Below are 16,644 nucleotides of genomic sequence, written 5' to 3'. Positions count from 1 at the left end.
GTCTGTTCCTTGGCCCATTTATTGATTGGGTTATTTGGTTTTTTGGTGTTAAGATTTTTGAGTTCTTTATATATCCTAGAGATTAGTGCTCTATCTGATGTTCATGTGGTAAAACTTTGTTCCCAAAATGTAGGCTCTCTATTTACCTCATTGATTGTTTCTTTTGCTGAGAAGTTTTTTAGTTTGAATCCATCCTATTCATCGATTCTTGATTTTAATTCTTGTGCTATAGGAGTTTTATTAAGGAAGTTGGGACCTAATCCAACATGATAGAGATTAGGGCCTACTTTTTCTTCTAATAGACACAGTGTCTCTGGTTTAATTCCTAGGTCCTTGATCCACTTTGAGTTGAGTTTTGTGCATGGTGAGAGATAGGGGTTTAATTACATTTTGTTGCATAGTGCTAGTGGGACTGGAAATTGGTGCAGCCAATATGGAAAGCAGTATGGAGATTCCTTGGAAAACTGGGAATAGAACCACCATGTGACCCAGCTATTCCTCACCTCGGTCTATACCCAAAGGATTTAAACACAGCATACTACAGGGACACAGCCACATCGATGTTTACAGCAGCACAATTCACAGTAGCTAAACTGTGGAACCAACCTAGATGCCCTTCAGTAGATGAATGGATAAAAAAAATGTGGTATATATATACACAATGGAATATTATTCAGAAATAAAAGAGAATAAAATCATGGCATTTTCAGGTAAATGGATGGAGTTGGTGAATATAATACTAAGTGAAAAAACCAAAAACCAAATGCCGAATGTTTTCTCTGATATAAGTTTGCTGATTCGTAATGGGGTTGCAGGGGGAGTGTAGGCGGATTGGACTATCTCTAGATAGGGCAGAAGGGAGGAAGGAGAAGGGAGGAGACATGGGGGTAGGAAAGACAGTGGAAAATGATGGACATCATTACCATAAGAACAGCAGTGAAGACACAATGGTGTGACTCTACTTTGTGAACAACCAGACACATGAAAAATTGTGCTCTATATGTGTGATATGAATTGTAATGCATTCTGCTGTCATACATAACAAATTAGAAGAAAAAAAAAGGTCAGATTAAGTCAGAAAAAAAATAAAGCTCTAGAGAGAGAGCTGAGGCCTGTGTCCTCTACAGGTAATTGGAACCATGTTACCGAATCCATACTGCAAACAGCTGTCTTTTTAAAGAAAGTATTTTAGTCTAAATTTGGGGAGTTTCCCACAAATTAGCAACTTTGAGGCATTAATTTGGTGTCTTCTGTTGTGATTTTGAGATTCCGTTATCCCAGTACTGTTTTAGGTTAAGACCTCGGTCCTTGGGGTTGGGATGCTATACCTGAGCTCTGCATCCACCTGCCCCACCTGTAGTCCCAGGCACACATCCTCCACCAGAGCCTCTGTTTCCTTACTGGAAAACAAGTAGGATTGGAGAGCATGAAAGCATGTTTTATGAAGTGCCAAGGACAGTGTTGGACTCTTAGGTACAGAGAAGAGTGTTCAGTATGTTGGTTTCAGAAGATGGTCCCATTCTTTTTCAGAAGTGCATGCTATAAACTAATTTTTATACTAGTGACATTTCTTCATCTCTCTTAACATGTAGTGATGTCCCCATGCTCTGTGTTTAATGGAGTCAGGATTTGGTTGGTACTGGCATAGGTGTATGAGAACATGCTGTCCTGATTTTGCCAATAGCTGACTTCATCTTATTCTAGAGTCTCACCTGGGGTAGAGGGGAAACCAGTTCATATCCAGTCTGTGGTTCTAATTGTTCAGTCTGATAATGGAAACTGCCCCATCAGAGACTAGTCCTTTCTGGGAAAAGCAAAATGCCCCCTACCCTGGCCCCTGGCCCCCTCATGGGGGTCTGACTATGGAGGGCACCAAGCTTGCTCACTCACATCTACAGGGCAGGAGTGGTTTTCTCAGTCTTCCCCTTCCTGTGTCTCCTTCCTCCTCTGTCTCCATCTGCTTACTATCAGCTTACAGGAGCCTATTATTAAACTCTCAAGGATTTTTATGAGTCAGTTGTAAACCAGTTAAAAATTCCTGTATTAAAAATCAGTTAAGGGCTGGGGATGTGGCTCAAGCGGTAGTGTGCTCGCCTGGCATGTACGTGGCGCTGGGTTCGATCCTCAGCACCACATACCAACAAAGATATTGTGTCTGCCGAAAACTAAAAAATAAATATTTTAAAAATTCTCTCTCTCTCTCTTAAAAAAAATCAATGAACTTACAACGCAGTGGATGGTATTGAAAACAAGGTGAAGGGTGCTCCCTCCCTGCAGGCTTGGTGTTCTCTTTGACCATGAACATTCCCCCTCCATAGCCTGTTTGCTGTTTGATGGATTGTCCCCTGTCCTTCAAGTGAATAGTGCTGAATTTGCATTGCTTATATTCTACACTTGAATGCAACACTTAATAATGCAGGGTTTGGGAAACCTTGGAGCACACCTTGAACGTGGATTCTGTGACGTGACGGGCTGCTGTGGAGTACCATCGCCTCCAGTGATTTTACTACTTGAAATCATCCAGAGATCCTGGCCGAGCGCCGGGAGGCATGCTGAGCAGTCTCCATGGCTGGCTGGCTGACTCCCCACAGGAACCCCAGGATGTGGAGTCCAGTGACTGTCCCTGGTTTTACAGGGAGAAAACTGAGGCATACAGTTCAGTAGCTTCCTGGTGGTTTTCCCAGGCGCCTCTCTATCCCAGACCTAAGAACAAGTCCCTGGTCCCTGGGGTGTGTGATGTACACGTGCCTGCACAGTGGACCTCGCCTCACGGACTGCGTTTCACTGATTGCAGTCTGTGATCTTCCTCACTGTACATTTGTGCAAGTGCTCCACAAGGGGCAAGGCACTGTGAAAACAGGGGTTCAGGATAAAAGTCTTCATTTGCTAAAAGAATAAACATTGGGTTAAAAGTGCTTTTTACCTTCTGAGGAAGCCTTTGGCCAACGTGAGCAGTGGAGTTTCTGTGGTTTTGCGTTGGGTGATGAGCATCAGGGTCAAGCGCAGGAGGGAGCAAGGCGTTCTTTGATTCTGTCCCTGTGGTTTTATCTGGAGAGAGGCTGACAAAGGGAGAGTGAAAGCGCGTCTCCTGCCACAAGCAGGGTGTCCCTGGAGCACAGTGGAGCCCCAGAGGCCAGGCCTGGCCCCCAGCTCTTCTCCTTACTCTTGGGTACATGAACACCTAGTGGGGCAGGGACCTGCCACTCAATGGCAGGTGGTAGCCTGTCCTGCACGTTGGCCTCCTTTGAGCAATACTCTGAAGCAAACTACTCAATGTCGATAGAGTGTTGGTCACAGAAACAAATCCTTGCCTGAAGAAAGAGGAGCATCGCTTGATACCAGGATGGGGACAGGCCTGATTGGGTTTAGGAACAGCTCTCTGGGAGAGGACTGGAGTGGGCAGCTCGTATGATCCGAGAAGGAGGCACAAAGCTTTGGTTTTGGCCACAGAACATGAAGGCCAGCAAGCTTTGACTGAGGGTGCTCTGACCTAAGGAAAGGCTTTAGGCACACTTTGGGCTGTTTGTAGGGTGGTGGCTGCTCTCACCGGGCCACCTCCAGTGGGGGTGGGCAATCTGGAGCCCAGCCTGCCTCATCACCCTGCTGCACATGGCGCCAGGGAGCCCAGCCTTCTTGGTGAGGAGTGGCTGTGGGATAGCCGTTCTGACCCAGGCCTTCCTGGGGGTCAGGTGGAGTTGGGCAAGATGGTAGGAGAGGTCTAGAAGACAGGGGAGCTGGGGGAATAGACACGAAGGGGCCTTGCGGTCACTTCAGGTTATGGAGAATGGTTGTAGAAAGACAGGATCCCTCAGTGAGTGATGAGCTTGTGATGGCCTTGAGCTGTTTTGTACAGTTCTCTTATAAAAAGAGTGACTTTTGGTTTAAATGTACTTTTGTGAAAAATGCATTAATGCAATCTTATTAAGACTCTGATACTAACCATGGGAACTAGCATACACCTTGGGGACCCGAGGAGCCTCTCCACTGAGCTGTCTCTAAGCACCATCGTGTGTAGCAGAGGATGCAGCTCTGTCAGTCTCACCGCCCAGTGGTCGCCCCATGCTAATGAGTTCACCTTTGCATTCAGATGGCAACTGAGGCCCCCTTTCAGCTGAGCTTATTTTGGTACCTGGTGTGTGCTTTGATGTCCGCAACGTCACTGTTGGGATCTCTGTGGCTTTCTCCCACAGTGCTTTGTGACATTGGCAGAGACGTGCCCTGTTGACACAAGTGGACATTCAAGGTGCAGAATGTCAGCTCTGATTGTTTCCAACCAAGAGGCCCTGACAAGATTAGCAAGCACAGTGGCCTAATGTCCACCTGTCACGATGGACAAAAGGTTAGACTTAAGCAGCATAGGGGGAGAAATAAAGAATGTCCAAGTGCTTCTGCCCCTTTTAATACTTTATTCACTCAAATCACTCAATACAATTTCACTCTATAGGTTCTTAATCAAGAAAACGACAATCCTTAATGCTAAGCACTGCAATAGACATAATCAATTCATAGCAAACATGTCAAGATTAATTAATTCTAAGCACTGCAAATACACTAAATCATGACAGGCTAATGACAGACATTCCCTTTGCTAAGTTCAAGTGCCAGTTCAAAAGTCTCAAGCCTTAGTCTTTAAGTCCAGCAGGTGCACGCTCATTCAGACCACAGTGACCAGGTCAGGAACCAAGGCAGGCTTCTCCTGGGGTGGAGCTGACGGCTGGCTGAGGAGACTGTCGGAGGGAGAAGTTGTGGCTCTCTCCAGGGTCAAGATGTGGCTGTGAGCGGTGAGGAAGATGCAGAGGATCAGCAAAGGATGAAAGTGTTGGGATGTCAGTCCAGGTCCTCATCAGGCTCTCAGCTGAGGGCATCAGTATGACTGGCTGAAAGTCTGTTCATTTGCTCTATTATTTATACTAAATTTTGGGACTTTTGACCCCCCTTTCAATCCCTATCAGCTGCCACCAGATTTCTCAGTGACATTTACCCTGGGGTTAAAACTTCTGGTCTGTTGGTCTCCACCCTGATCCTTCACCTTTCCCTCTTATTGGGTGAGAACAGTCTGCCTGAGACTTCACTCTGAGTTTACCAGGGTGGGGAAGTGACTTGCTGGTGCCTGAGGGCCACTTGGAAGGCTCCTAGGTGTGCCTGGTGAGACTGCAGGTTTCAAACTGGAGTTTTAAAATGGGGTTGCTTAGGCTCAGGCCTCAGCCATCCTCACACCACCTAAGCCCAGTGAAGTAGTGGCTGTTATTTATTTTTGTTACATTAAAGAAGTGCGAGTGGACACTTTAGTACGCCCGCTGTGAAGATATGGCCAGCCTTGTTCCTTTGCATGACCATGAGGAGGTCATGGCCAAGAGGAGGCCTAGGTTTGGCTGGGAGGAGAAATCCACCAGTTGTAACTAAACAAAATGGAAGCTGGTGGTGATCTATGTTTCTCTCCTGGCTCAGCTGCTGTGGTCTCAGGTGTTAATGAAACGCTGCGGTTCGTGTTCGGGGTGTGGAAGAGATTTGCTACAACTCCATTTTCCTCTCTCATTTTTTCAGTGCTCCGGCTCCTGAAGGAGGGGGCGGATCCGCACACTCTCGTCTCCTCAGGAGGGTCCTTGCTCCATCTGGTAAGAACCGTGGCGGTCAGGGAGATGTGGGTGACCCCTGGAGAAGAAGCATGACTCAAGGGCTGAGGCACGGAGTGCACATCTCTCTGACAGATGGTGTTGAGGAGAATGATGTGCTTCCAATCAACAGGCTGGATAAGGACCTGCACTTATTATTATTAGTTTGCAAATAATCTTTAACAAATGTAGTTAGACAGCATCTGCCCAAAGGGAAATGTTTTCAAAATTAAGTGGTGTTCAAGGAACCAGTGAAGCAGTCCTGCATTGGTTGGGCCGTAGTGGATACTTGCCCTGTATTTTCTTCTGTAACTGTCCCTTATTGCCCTAATGACATTTTACTCCCTCTGCTCACCATCTGGCTCATTTCAGTGAATAGAACCCCCCTTATATGCCTTCACAAATGAGAGAGGGAATGATTAAGTAAATGAACAAATAACTGCATGCATAAATAAATGTTATTATTATAAATGTTATTAGGTTCACATGCAGGAGAGTTTTTGCTGACTTAGGCCCCAAAAATTAAGAAAAAAATCAACAATTACTTGATTTAGGGACATTTAGGACTTATTTGAAGATAACTTAAAGTCGGAAATACCAAGAAAACATTAGGAAAAATTCTAATTTAGGGTTATCTACCAAGACAAAAGCATTTCTTCAGGTTCTAGCGACTGTGATAGAGAGGGGTCCTGCCTCCCCCAGCCACGGGCTCCGTCCCCACAGGGCTGCTGACCTCTACTGCACTTCGGAGTCACCCTGATGTCCAGAGACCCCCACTTGGCTTTTCTGGGCTGTAGCTGACTCCTGGGAGTTTAAGTCTCTCCAGGTGATTTTAAATTGCAGCCATGATTGGGGAAAACTGCTTGAAGGAGACAGACTCCTACCGAAGGTGCATGAAATCTGGAAAGCACCTAATTGTGGAAAGCCAGCAGTCAGAATGTGGACAGGAGGCGCTTTGCAGAGAGTGCAGGTGGCCTCTCACCAGCACTGGAAGGAGACCCAGGGAGGTGGGCAGGGGACCCTTCCTTCCCTGAAGTGCCCTGGTCTGAGACTCTGCACCGTGCACTGCCTTCCTGGCACTCGCAGGGAGCGGCCTCCCTAGATCCCACCGCTGGTTCTAAGCAGCCCTAAGCTCCCCACGCTCTCCTGAGAGCCTTCTGCAGGTAAGGGGCCTCTCGGCCAGCGTCTCCTGGTGTTGGCACCAGGTCCAGTCCTCACGTGTTTGCTTCTTCAGGGGGAGGTGGGTCTTTTCCAGGAATGAGCCTGGAGAAGTCACTCTGATGTGACCAGAGAACTGCTGTCTGTGGGTGAGTGATGGGGAGGGAAGATGAGAAGGGAGAGGGGCCAGGGCTACTTCTTCGCCCCTGAGTGTTGAAGGGCTCTGAGTTCTCTTTAGTGGACAAACCTCTGTCCTACGAATCAGAACATCATCAGTTTTTTCTTCAATTTTGAAAAGCCAGAAAGCCACCACCTCTCTTTGCCTGGCAGCCACCATGCTGAACCACGGTCTCTTCCCTGGGGCATCCGCTTCCTCGCTGGCCTCCCATCTTGCCCTCCCTGGACTCCCAGCCCCACATGGCAGCTGGGTCGTCACTTTTTCTCCCAAATGCCCCAGGAACCTCCCTTCTCACTCAGTAAAATCCCAAGTCCAGCCTGTGGCCAAGTCCTGGCCCTCAGCTGTGGGACCCACCTTCCGGCTTCTGCTCCCTGCTCTGCCCACCCTGGCCACTTGCTGCTCCTCAGCCCAGAGGCCCTGGTCCTCCTCTGTGTGACCTGCAGTTACCATGGCCCAGGTGCATGCTTGCTGTGGGTTCTGCTCCAGCCCTTCTCCAGTGGCCACCCTGGCTTGCCCACAGGGCACAACACCCTGCAGGAGCCCTTCACAGGCAAGGCCACTGCATCCCTTTATTGTCATTCTTTACCTTTATGGCATAGGGGCCCGCCGCTGCTGTGCTCACTGGAGTCAGCTCAGTGGCAGCGAGGAGCATCAGCTCTGTGACCCCCAGAGCACACCTGGCACGGCAGGTTGGCGGGGGATAGTGATGGTGGATGGCTGACTAGTGTGACTGTCTGATAGATTAACCTGAGGCTTGTGTAGACTAGGGCTGAGAAGGTTCCAGACACGCATTGTGTGCTCATACTGAGTTTCGTTTTCTGAGGGAGACAGAACCTCACTCGTGGATGACAATGGACCAGAGAGAATGATACGGGGTGCAGGAAGGGGCCCTTTATCCAGTCCCACAGCACAGGAGCCCTGGGGCTTTATCTAGTCCCACAGTCCTGCCCTGGGGCTTCCACCTGAGGGTTTGGTGCCTTGCTGTCTCCCAGACGGCAACTCAGACACTGCAGCCGGCCGTCTTAGATGCTTGTTTCCATCATGTGGTGGGTGGCCTTGCAGTCCGAGGGGAGCCACTGATTAGAGAAGGCCCAGGATGTGAGCCTGCTCTGGTTAAGGAGAAGGCCGTCACCTTAGGCCCAGGTAGAGGGAGCACAGAGATTCAGAAACAGCAGGGCCAGAAGGAAACGGGGAGGTGGAAGCACCCAAGGCCCGCGTGCTGCGGCTGGGCTGGCGTGAGACCAGGACAAAGGAGGACCACGTGAGGACCTAGAGGTGGCTGCTGAGGGAGCAGGGGCTGGGGCTGGAGCCTCCTCCTGGGGTGACTGAGCAAATAAAAACAAATGAACAATTGCAGGTTGCCAGAGAGACAAAATTATAGGTTTCAGAAAGCCGTGGGGGCCGAGGAAGGCAATTTAGCCGTCTGCAGTGTCAAGCGTGGGGGGCTGGCTGGGCCTCATCCCGCGGGCATCCTGCACTGCACTGCTCCTCAGGCTGAGGCCCTAATTACATGGCTTCCATCGCTGCCCTGGAGTGGAGGCAGCAGGGTGCCCGGGGCTGGCCCGAGCTGCAGGAATGAGGAGGTTCCCGGGACCCTCCTCATCTAGCTCCAGTAGCATTCAGCCAACACGGTAGTCTAGGTATGGATTTTTGTAAGACATTCTCTTAGAAGTGCCAGAAAACCTTTTATTTTGGGAATTAAAAATCCCCATAGGATCCAATTTTGATATTTGAGAAGCAGATTTTCACATTTTTAGTCAAGTAGTATCTTTACTTAAACTTCTCGTTAACACATTTTCTGCAAATACCCTTGGCTCGGTCTGTTTACCCAGCATGATTAACTCATGCAACACATAGGACAGGATCAAGCACTGTATGCTCGCTGGGGCGGGGGGGGGGGGGGGGGGGGGATAATGGCCAGCAGAACAGCATCTGCCCCCAGGAGGTGCATCCCAGGAGGACCACAGGGAAGAAATCTTAGATTTAACCCTTGCTGAGAAGTTATGTCCTTGGGAACAGAATTACATAGGTTTAGCTCAGTTGTCCAGAGTTCTGTGTCATTGTGTTTAATAAGTGAACCATGAGAACGACATGCAGAGTTTTTCAGTCTGTGCTGTGCAGGTCAGATCACAGCCGAGTCCAAGTGAAATGCTTTAGAAATAAGAAATGCCCTTTCTTCTACTGAGTGAATTCTACTTTTACAAAAACATGGCATTTAAACAGTGGAATTTCTGCAGATGCTAAAAATATGGAGCTATAGTAGATTAAAAAAATGTCCAAGATGTCAGTACATGCCAAAACAGGCTAAAGAATATAAAAATAGTGCTTGCAGCACAATCAGATAGCTACTACAGATAGGTAGGTTATACATAGATGATAGGAGGTAGGTAGGGCAGATAGATAATCCTTTACCTAGCACAGAAAATACTTGAAGGAAAGAAAAGTGTTTGAAAGTAATTCGGATGGGAAAGAAATGAGATCTTTCCATTTTTAGTGTTTCCTGTTACATATTGCTTGAGCATTTCAAATAAGTATGTTTCACATCGTAACAAACTAATAAATAAGGCTGTTTTGATTAGATGTTTAAATGTTAAGTACTTTAGTAACTTTGCTCTTCTGAAAAGAAAATCTGTTGCTCTGCAGTGGGCTGCTCTTTGGGCCTCTCTGAGTTTCTGTCAAGTCTGCTGTTGTGAGAAGCAGAGACAAGTAGGAGCTTCCTGCAGCGAAGGCGGTGCAACAGCTTTTCTGTTCAGAATCGAGCAGAAAATATTGTGCTTTGCTTTGCTGTTCCAAAAGGAAAAGGGCAAAATCTGCAAGGGTGAATTCAAGCAAGGATTTCCCGCATAGCAATGAGAATGTGCCCTCTCCTGGAGCTGTCCTGCAGCTTTCCCCGGCTCTGGTAGAGGGAGTCACACAGCCTGTGCTGCAGGAAGCTGAGGGGCAGGGGAAGGGGCAGAGGGAGGAGAAAGGCCAACCTCAGAGGGAGAGGGCAGCCTGATGTCTACTAGAGCAAGTGAGGGCAGGTGCTCATGAAGAGAGAGAGGGACTCTTCACCTTGTCCCAGGGAAATGATTTAAGACGCACGTTCCTAACCAGTCTTGGCTCTTTATAATCCAGCATCATTTGCTCTCGGAGAACCCGAGCATCCATAATTGTCAAGTGCACACTCCAGGATTTTAGATCAGCCCAGCATCCCACTGAATCCTGGGTGAGACTAAGAACTGCACTTTGGGCCTATTTTTCATGACAACCTGTGAGCATAACTTGGGAGCAAAAGGGCAACAGAAGAGCAAATTGCAATGATTTTTGGACAGCTAGCCAGAAACTGCAGGAGTTGTGCCTTTCTGAGGGAATACACTGCTCGGTGGATTTGTAAACCTCAGATGACAAGAGAAGGCCCTTCTGAACTAGGTGGCTTTCAGTTTTGTTTTGATCTTGTTTTGCTTTTATCTCTCTGCAACAAGGCAACCCATCTCATTAAGAACCAGGACCCTTTCTTGGCAGTATGAAGGCAGAGAAGCAAGGCATTTTCCACAAACTTCCTGTAGGACTCTGGCCACCTTCAAGAACTTGGACATGGCAGGCTTTGAAGCGCGGGGCAGAGCCTCGTGTAGGAGAAACTGGAGTGCCACACCAGGACAGTTTCCCTGTAGCATCGGTCCCACATCCCGGCTCAGAAGCCTTCCTTGAACAGCTCTGAGGATGTCTGACTCCCTCACGGTACCAGGACACCTGTAATTCCACAAATGCTGTTTCTGTTTCTCTCTACTGTTCCTTTATTCTCCTGCTGTGGGGTGCTCCACTGTCTTGGCTCAGCAGCCGGCTGACTTCCCCATCACCACTGTCTTCACTGCAGGTCCCGTGCCAGCTGTGGGCTCACAGGTGCCACCTGCCAGCCTCTGGCTGAGCTAGGCACTGGGCCCAGGGTGGGCCCTCGGGATGGGCTTTAACTGATGATGGTGGAAACCTCAATTCTGCAGCCCCACATGACTCAAGGCCTCTGATCCTTTAAAGCTGTATGGGTACATGACCATCCATTTAATCTCGTGTAAATTAGTCTTCAGTGAAGTTTATCTTTTAAGTTAGAGTTCAGTTTGCTTTTTAACTGATACATAAAACATAAAAACTATACACACTAGTGGAGGACCTTGATGTTTCGATCATGTTCGCAGCGTGTGTGTTTGACTCAGCTAGATGTGTCCATCGGCTGAACATTTCTTAATGGTGAGAGCAGTCAAGCCTCTTCTTCAAGCTTTTCTTTGTTCCTCTGCTTGATCAATTCCCATCAGCTCCCACTGTCCACAGTGATGCACAGAGTGTTGGATGTGCTTTCTGACTCCAGAGCAAAGTGCCCAAAGCTACACCATGTGCAAATTAGGTTTATTTAGCCTACACTTCTGGAAGCTGAAAGTCTGAGATGAGTGAGCCCCCAGTTCAGCTCAGGGGTGGCCCCTTTAGCTGTCCCATTGGGTGGACTGCATCATGGCAGGTGTGCGTAAGATGAAGTGATCCCCTAGAAAGAGCAGAGGCTGGAGAGTGGGAGGGGTGGGGCTGTCCTACAAATCACTCTTGTGGACTTCCTGGGGTCCACTGTGACCTTTTCAGTCCTTACTGAGGGCACTGCTCCAGGTGCTCTGACCACTTCCCACTAGGCCCTGTCTCTGAAGGGTCACCCCCTCAAAACCTCTGTGCTGTGGACCACAACTCCATACATAACCCTTGGGACACACCCCCTGCAGAGCACCGCAACTACATGTGCCCTACACCCCAGGCAGAGCTCTTCTTGAGGGCACTGTCTGTTTATGAAGGGTGCCACTGTGTTGTCCACCTCTGCAGACACACTGTCAAACACAGTGCCCGGAGGAGTGTGACCTGCTACCATCTCGTCCACTAGAGACAAACTCGGTGCTGACGGGGGAGCGTTTCCATCCATGTGGCAGGGTACCAGACTTGTCAGGGCTATAAATTCCTGGACATGCATTAGAAGGACATCGGAGCCTTTTGAGTGATGAGCTAGTTCTTAATTAGACTCTGCTTGAGTTGCCTGGAACCTCTGGCTATTTGGAATGTCTGTGGAAGTAATAAATATAATCAACTTGGAACATTCTGAATAGTTTGTCCATGGGAGGAGAGTTTGGAGGATAGTTTTGCTAGAGAAAAGACATGCAAGAAGCAAAAGTGATAAGTGCATTCAATGGCAGTTTAATGCCATCATTTATTTCTTCTTTGAAAATAATTTTGTCACCTTAGATTTCTGTCGATTTTATGGTGAATACATTCAAATTGCTCTAAGTCCTTGGAGATACATAATGCATTATTGATAATTATCTTCCCTGCTGTGCCAAGGAACACCCACACCTATTCCTCCTTCCAAATAATAACATCACACTCATTGATTGACGCCCCTCACCCCTGTCTCTGGGAACCACTATTCCAGCTCAGCTTCCGAGATGAACAGTGTTCCATGCCACTTCCAAGCGTGATCCTGTGGTTTGTCTTTCTGTGCTTATTTCACTTCACATAATGATCCCCTGGTGTGATATAGTGGCAGAGAAGTAGACATGTTTTCATAAGAAGAAGTGACAGAGGTGGCCCCTGCTAGTGATGTGGAATGCAAAAAAGCCTGTGCAGATTACAGAGTGGTGGCAAAAGTATGAGAAATAGCAACAGATCAAATGAATTTGGCTACTGTTTCTTTCTCTCTCTCCTCGCTGCAACTTTTTTGAGCTACTGAGAACCTGTAACCACAGCTGATTCAAATAGACTCTGCCACTATATCACCCTGTCCACCAGTGGCCACCAGAAGGTTCCGAGACACCTGGCTGCTTGTTGGGTACTAGAGCTGCGCCCGCCCCTGACTCACTCAAGGCACAACCCCTGGAGTGAACTGGGCACTGTCCAGCACCGTGTTTCTCTCTCCTGTGCCGTGGCGGCTCTGGGATCAATGCGGAGAAGGGAAAGTTCTGAGGGAAAAGGAAACAGGTAGACGTCGGGGAGGTTGATGTTATGGTAGATCCAAGACTCATTTTAAAGAATGGCAAAATATAACTTTCATGCGTGAACATGAATTTTAATATGTGAACTGTAAATATTTTTGTTAATTTTTTTTAAATTTTCTGAAAGATTTCAGGATTCCCCATGACATGCTTGTTAGTGAACTAAAGAACTAAGACATTCAAAACAGCACTCTGGCGGACGGAGGGAAAAGACGTGTCTCAACTTTAAAATCACCTTTGTCACTATAATTTTCTGTCCTTTCAGCTGAGTTGGTAGTGGGGATGGTGCTGGCCTTGCACATTGAGAGCCATTATCTTTGTGCAGAGACAGGGAGGGGGTCAGAAGGCAGCGCAGAGCACACCCAGTGAGGTTCCAGGGCCAAGAGGGAGCAGCCACTTGCTGCTCCCACCCCGCCTCCACTGCCCCTGGGGGAGGAGCTGGCCACCCTGCTGTCCTCGTCTGTGGTGGGTGAAGAATGGGATATTGGGCCATACATTGGGGTGTTAGAACTCAGTATTTTAGAGGGGAGCTGATTTTGAGGGTGGCAAGTGCAGAGGGGCAGGTAAGGACCAGCAGGTACAAAGGGAGACACCTGTGGCTCCTGCAGGGTGAGTTTTCCAGGGCTGTGGGTCACATCAGTAGGTGATGTTCAGATCCGAGAGGAGGCTGTTGCCATGTCCCCAAGTGCCGCAGTCTTGGCTGGGCACAGAATCACGAGCCACCACACACCTTGTAGATTCAAACAGCAATTCTTTATTCCCGAACTCACACCGGCCTCTACACACGTTCTGGGGAAATCCCAGTTCTGGCACACAATTCACGTCCCAAAATACTTTCTCAATTCCGTGAGAACTCAATGGGAACTCAAGGATGGGGCATGCCTGACGCAGCAGGATACGCCCTATTCCCCCGCAGGGTACACCTTATACCTGGAACTTCCCTAAACCCAAGGACGGGATACTCCCTAAAACCTGATCAGCTCTAAACCTGGATCCGCCCTGGTCCTTGAGCAAGGTCACCTTACTAAAGCATACATGCAATGTCACAGCGAATGTCCTCTAAGCAACATGGGGTACGCTGGCAAGGAAATTTTGATGCATCATTCCTACTTGGCAATGGCCCTCAGCACCCAAGTCTCCCAGGAAGGAGGAAGTGGCCGGATGGAAGCATAGGAGGCTCATGAGGACAGGGCAAGGCTGAGGAAAGAAGCCCACATGATGAACAGTGATTCTGGAAGGATCGACAGTAGGTTCAGACGATATAGAAGCTTTGGAGGGCCCAGGGAGGGAATAATGTGAGAACATTTTACTTACACTCGAGGAGGACCCAGGCATTAGGTTATTTCCATAGGGTGCCCTTCTCAATCCTGGATAAGGAGAGATGATTTAAAATGAAGCGTGTTCCAGAAGAAAGAAGAGTAGTGTGTGCACACGAGGGAACCTGGGAGGTTGGCAACGCAGGGCAGGCTGGGTGTGGTACATGTGGCTGCCACGTATACAGTGTGTGGGAGGGGACGGCAGCCCGGTTCAGGTGTCTGTGTGCAGAGCCACAGGGTCCTGCAGGACAGCAGCCTGGTTCAGGGTGTCTGTGTGCAGAGCCACAGGGTCCTGTAGGACAGCAGCCTGGTTCAGGGCATGTGGTGCAGAGAGTCCCAGGGTCCTGTGGGCAGCAGCCTGGTTCCGGTGTCTGTGTGCAGAGCCACAGGGTTCTGCAGGACAGCAGCCTGGTTCAGGGCGTGTGGTGCAGAGAGTCCCAGCGTCCTGTGGGCAGCAGCCTGGTTCAGGGCATGTGGTGCAGAGCCACAGGGCCCTGCAGGACAGCAGCCTGGTTCAGAGTGTGCAGTACAGAGAGCCACAGTGTCCTGCAGGACAGCGGTCTGATTCAGGGAGCATAGGGTCCCAGAGGGAATAGGGTACACAGGGTCCTGTGGGGCAGCAGCCTGGTTCAGGGCATGTGGTGCAGAGTCCCAGGGTCCTGTAGGACAGCAGTCTGGTTCAGGGCATGTGGTGCAGAGTCCCAGGGTCCTGTAGGACAGCAGCCTGGTTCAGGTGACTGTGTGCAGACTCCCAGGGTCCTACAGGGCAGCAGCCTGGTTCAGGGCGTGTGGTGCAGAGCCACAGGGACCTGTAGGACAGCAGCCTGGTTCAGGTGACTGTGTGCAGAGCCACAGGGTCCTGCAGGACAACAGCCTGGTTCAGGGGAATAGGGTGCAGAGCCACAGGGTCCTGTAGGGCAGCAGCCTGGTTCAGGGCATGTGGTGCAGAGTCCCAGGGTCCTATAGGACAGCAGCCTGGTTCAGGTGACTGTGTGCAGACTCCCAGGGTCCTACAGGGCAGCAGTCTGGTTCAGGGAGTGTGGTGCAGAGCCACAGTATCCTGTAGGACAGCAGCCTGGTTCAGGGCATGTGGTGCAGAGCCACAGGGACCTGTAGGACAGCAGCCTGGTTCAGGTGATTGTGTGCAGAGCCACAGGGTCCTACAGGGCAGCAGACTGGTTCAGGGCGTGTGGTACAGAGAGCCACAGGATCCTGTAGGACAGCAGCCTGGTTCAGGGCGTGTGGTGCAGAGAGCCACAGGGACCTGTAAGACAGTAGCCTGGTTCAGGGCATGTGGTGCAGAGCCACAGGGTCCTGCAGGTCAGCAGCCTGGTTCAGAGTGTGTGGTGCAGAGTCCCAGGGTCCTGCAGGACAGAAGCCTGGTTCAGGTGACTGTGTGCAGACTTCCAGGGTCCTACAGGGCAGCAGCCTGGTTCAGGGCGTGTGGTGCAGAGCCACAGGGTCCTGCAGGGCAGCAGCCTGGTTCAGGTGACTGTGTGCAGAGTCCCAGGGTCCTGCAGGGCAGCAGCCTGGTTCAGGTGACTGTGTGCAGAGCCACAGGGTCCTGCAGTACAGCAGCCTGGTTCAGAGTGTGTGGTGCAGAGCCACAGGGTCCTGCAGGACAGCAGCCTGGTTCAGGGCGTGTGGTGCAGAGAGCCACAGGGACCTGTAGGGCAGCAGCCTGGTTCAGGTGACTGTGTGCAGAGCCACAGGGTCCTGCAGGACAACAGCCTGGTTCAGGGGAATAGGGTGCAGAGCCACAGGGTCCTGCAGGGCAGCAGCCTGGTTCAGGGCATGTGGTGCAGAGTCCCAGGGTCCTGTAGGATAGCAGCCTGGTTCAGGTGACTGTGTGCAGAGCCACAGAGTCCTGTAGGACAGCAGCCTGGTTCAGGGATGTGTGGTGTAGGACAGCAGGCCTGGTCAGGGTTGGGTCATCCATAGAGTCACAGGGTGCTGTTAGGACCGTGGACCTGGTTCTGGGATGTGTGGTCCATGGAGCCACAGGGTCATCCTAGAAGGACACTGAGTTTTCATGATTTGTTGTCTTGTCACTCACTGTCCTGAAATTATTAATAAGAAGCCCCACTTTTTCATTTTGCAATAGATCTAACAGATTATCTTCTGAGCTTTTCTTGGTATTTTGAAAGGAAGAGGGTGGTTCAGGTGAGCATGGAGACATGCTCCATGCTGCAGGCAGAGAGAAGTATTGTCTCAGTTCTGCTGAGCATGACAGGAGTGCAGGCTCCTTCATTTTCTCGGTGCCGTAAGGTGTCACCAGAAATTGGTTGATACCAAGAAGAGGAGCCTGAACCGGGAAGATTTGCTAGCTTGAAGGAAATCCTCTGTAGGGAGAATTAGATTCCCCATCTAACCATAATATTGTA

At 49.7% G+C, this 16,644-nt stretch overlaps 1 protein-coding gene across 1 annotated transcript in view; it reads left to right on the top strand.

Annotated features, from left to right (window-relative positions):
* Window positions 1-16,644, top strand: part of MYO16 (myosin XVI) — a 539,332-nt gene that overhangs the window by 193,859 nt on the left and 328,829 nt on the right. The window contains exon 3 of the mRNA XM_081300676.1: window positions 5,545-5,615. Within this exon, the coding sequence (XP_081156802.1) occupies window positions 5,545-5,615 (71 nt within the window). The remainder of the gene's footprint in view (window positions 1-5,544; window positions 5,616-16,644) is intronic.

This window comes from Spermophilus citellus (genome assembly GCF_964194105.1).
Source record: "Spermophilus citellus genome assembly, chromosome: 1".
Taxonomy (NCBI): Eukaryota; Metazoa; Chordata; class Mammalia; order Rodentia; family Sciuridae; genus Spermophilus; species Spermophilus citellus.
This window is presented reverse-complemented; position numbering and strand designations above follow the sequence as displayed.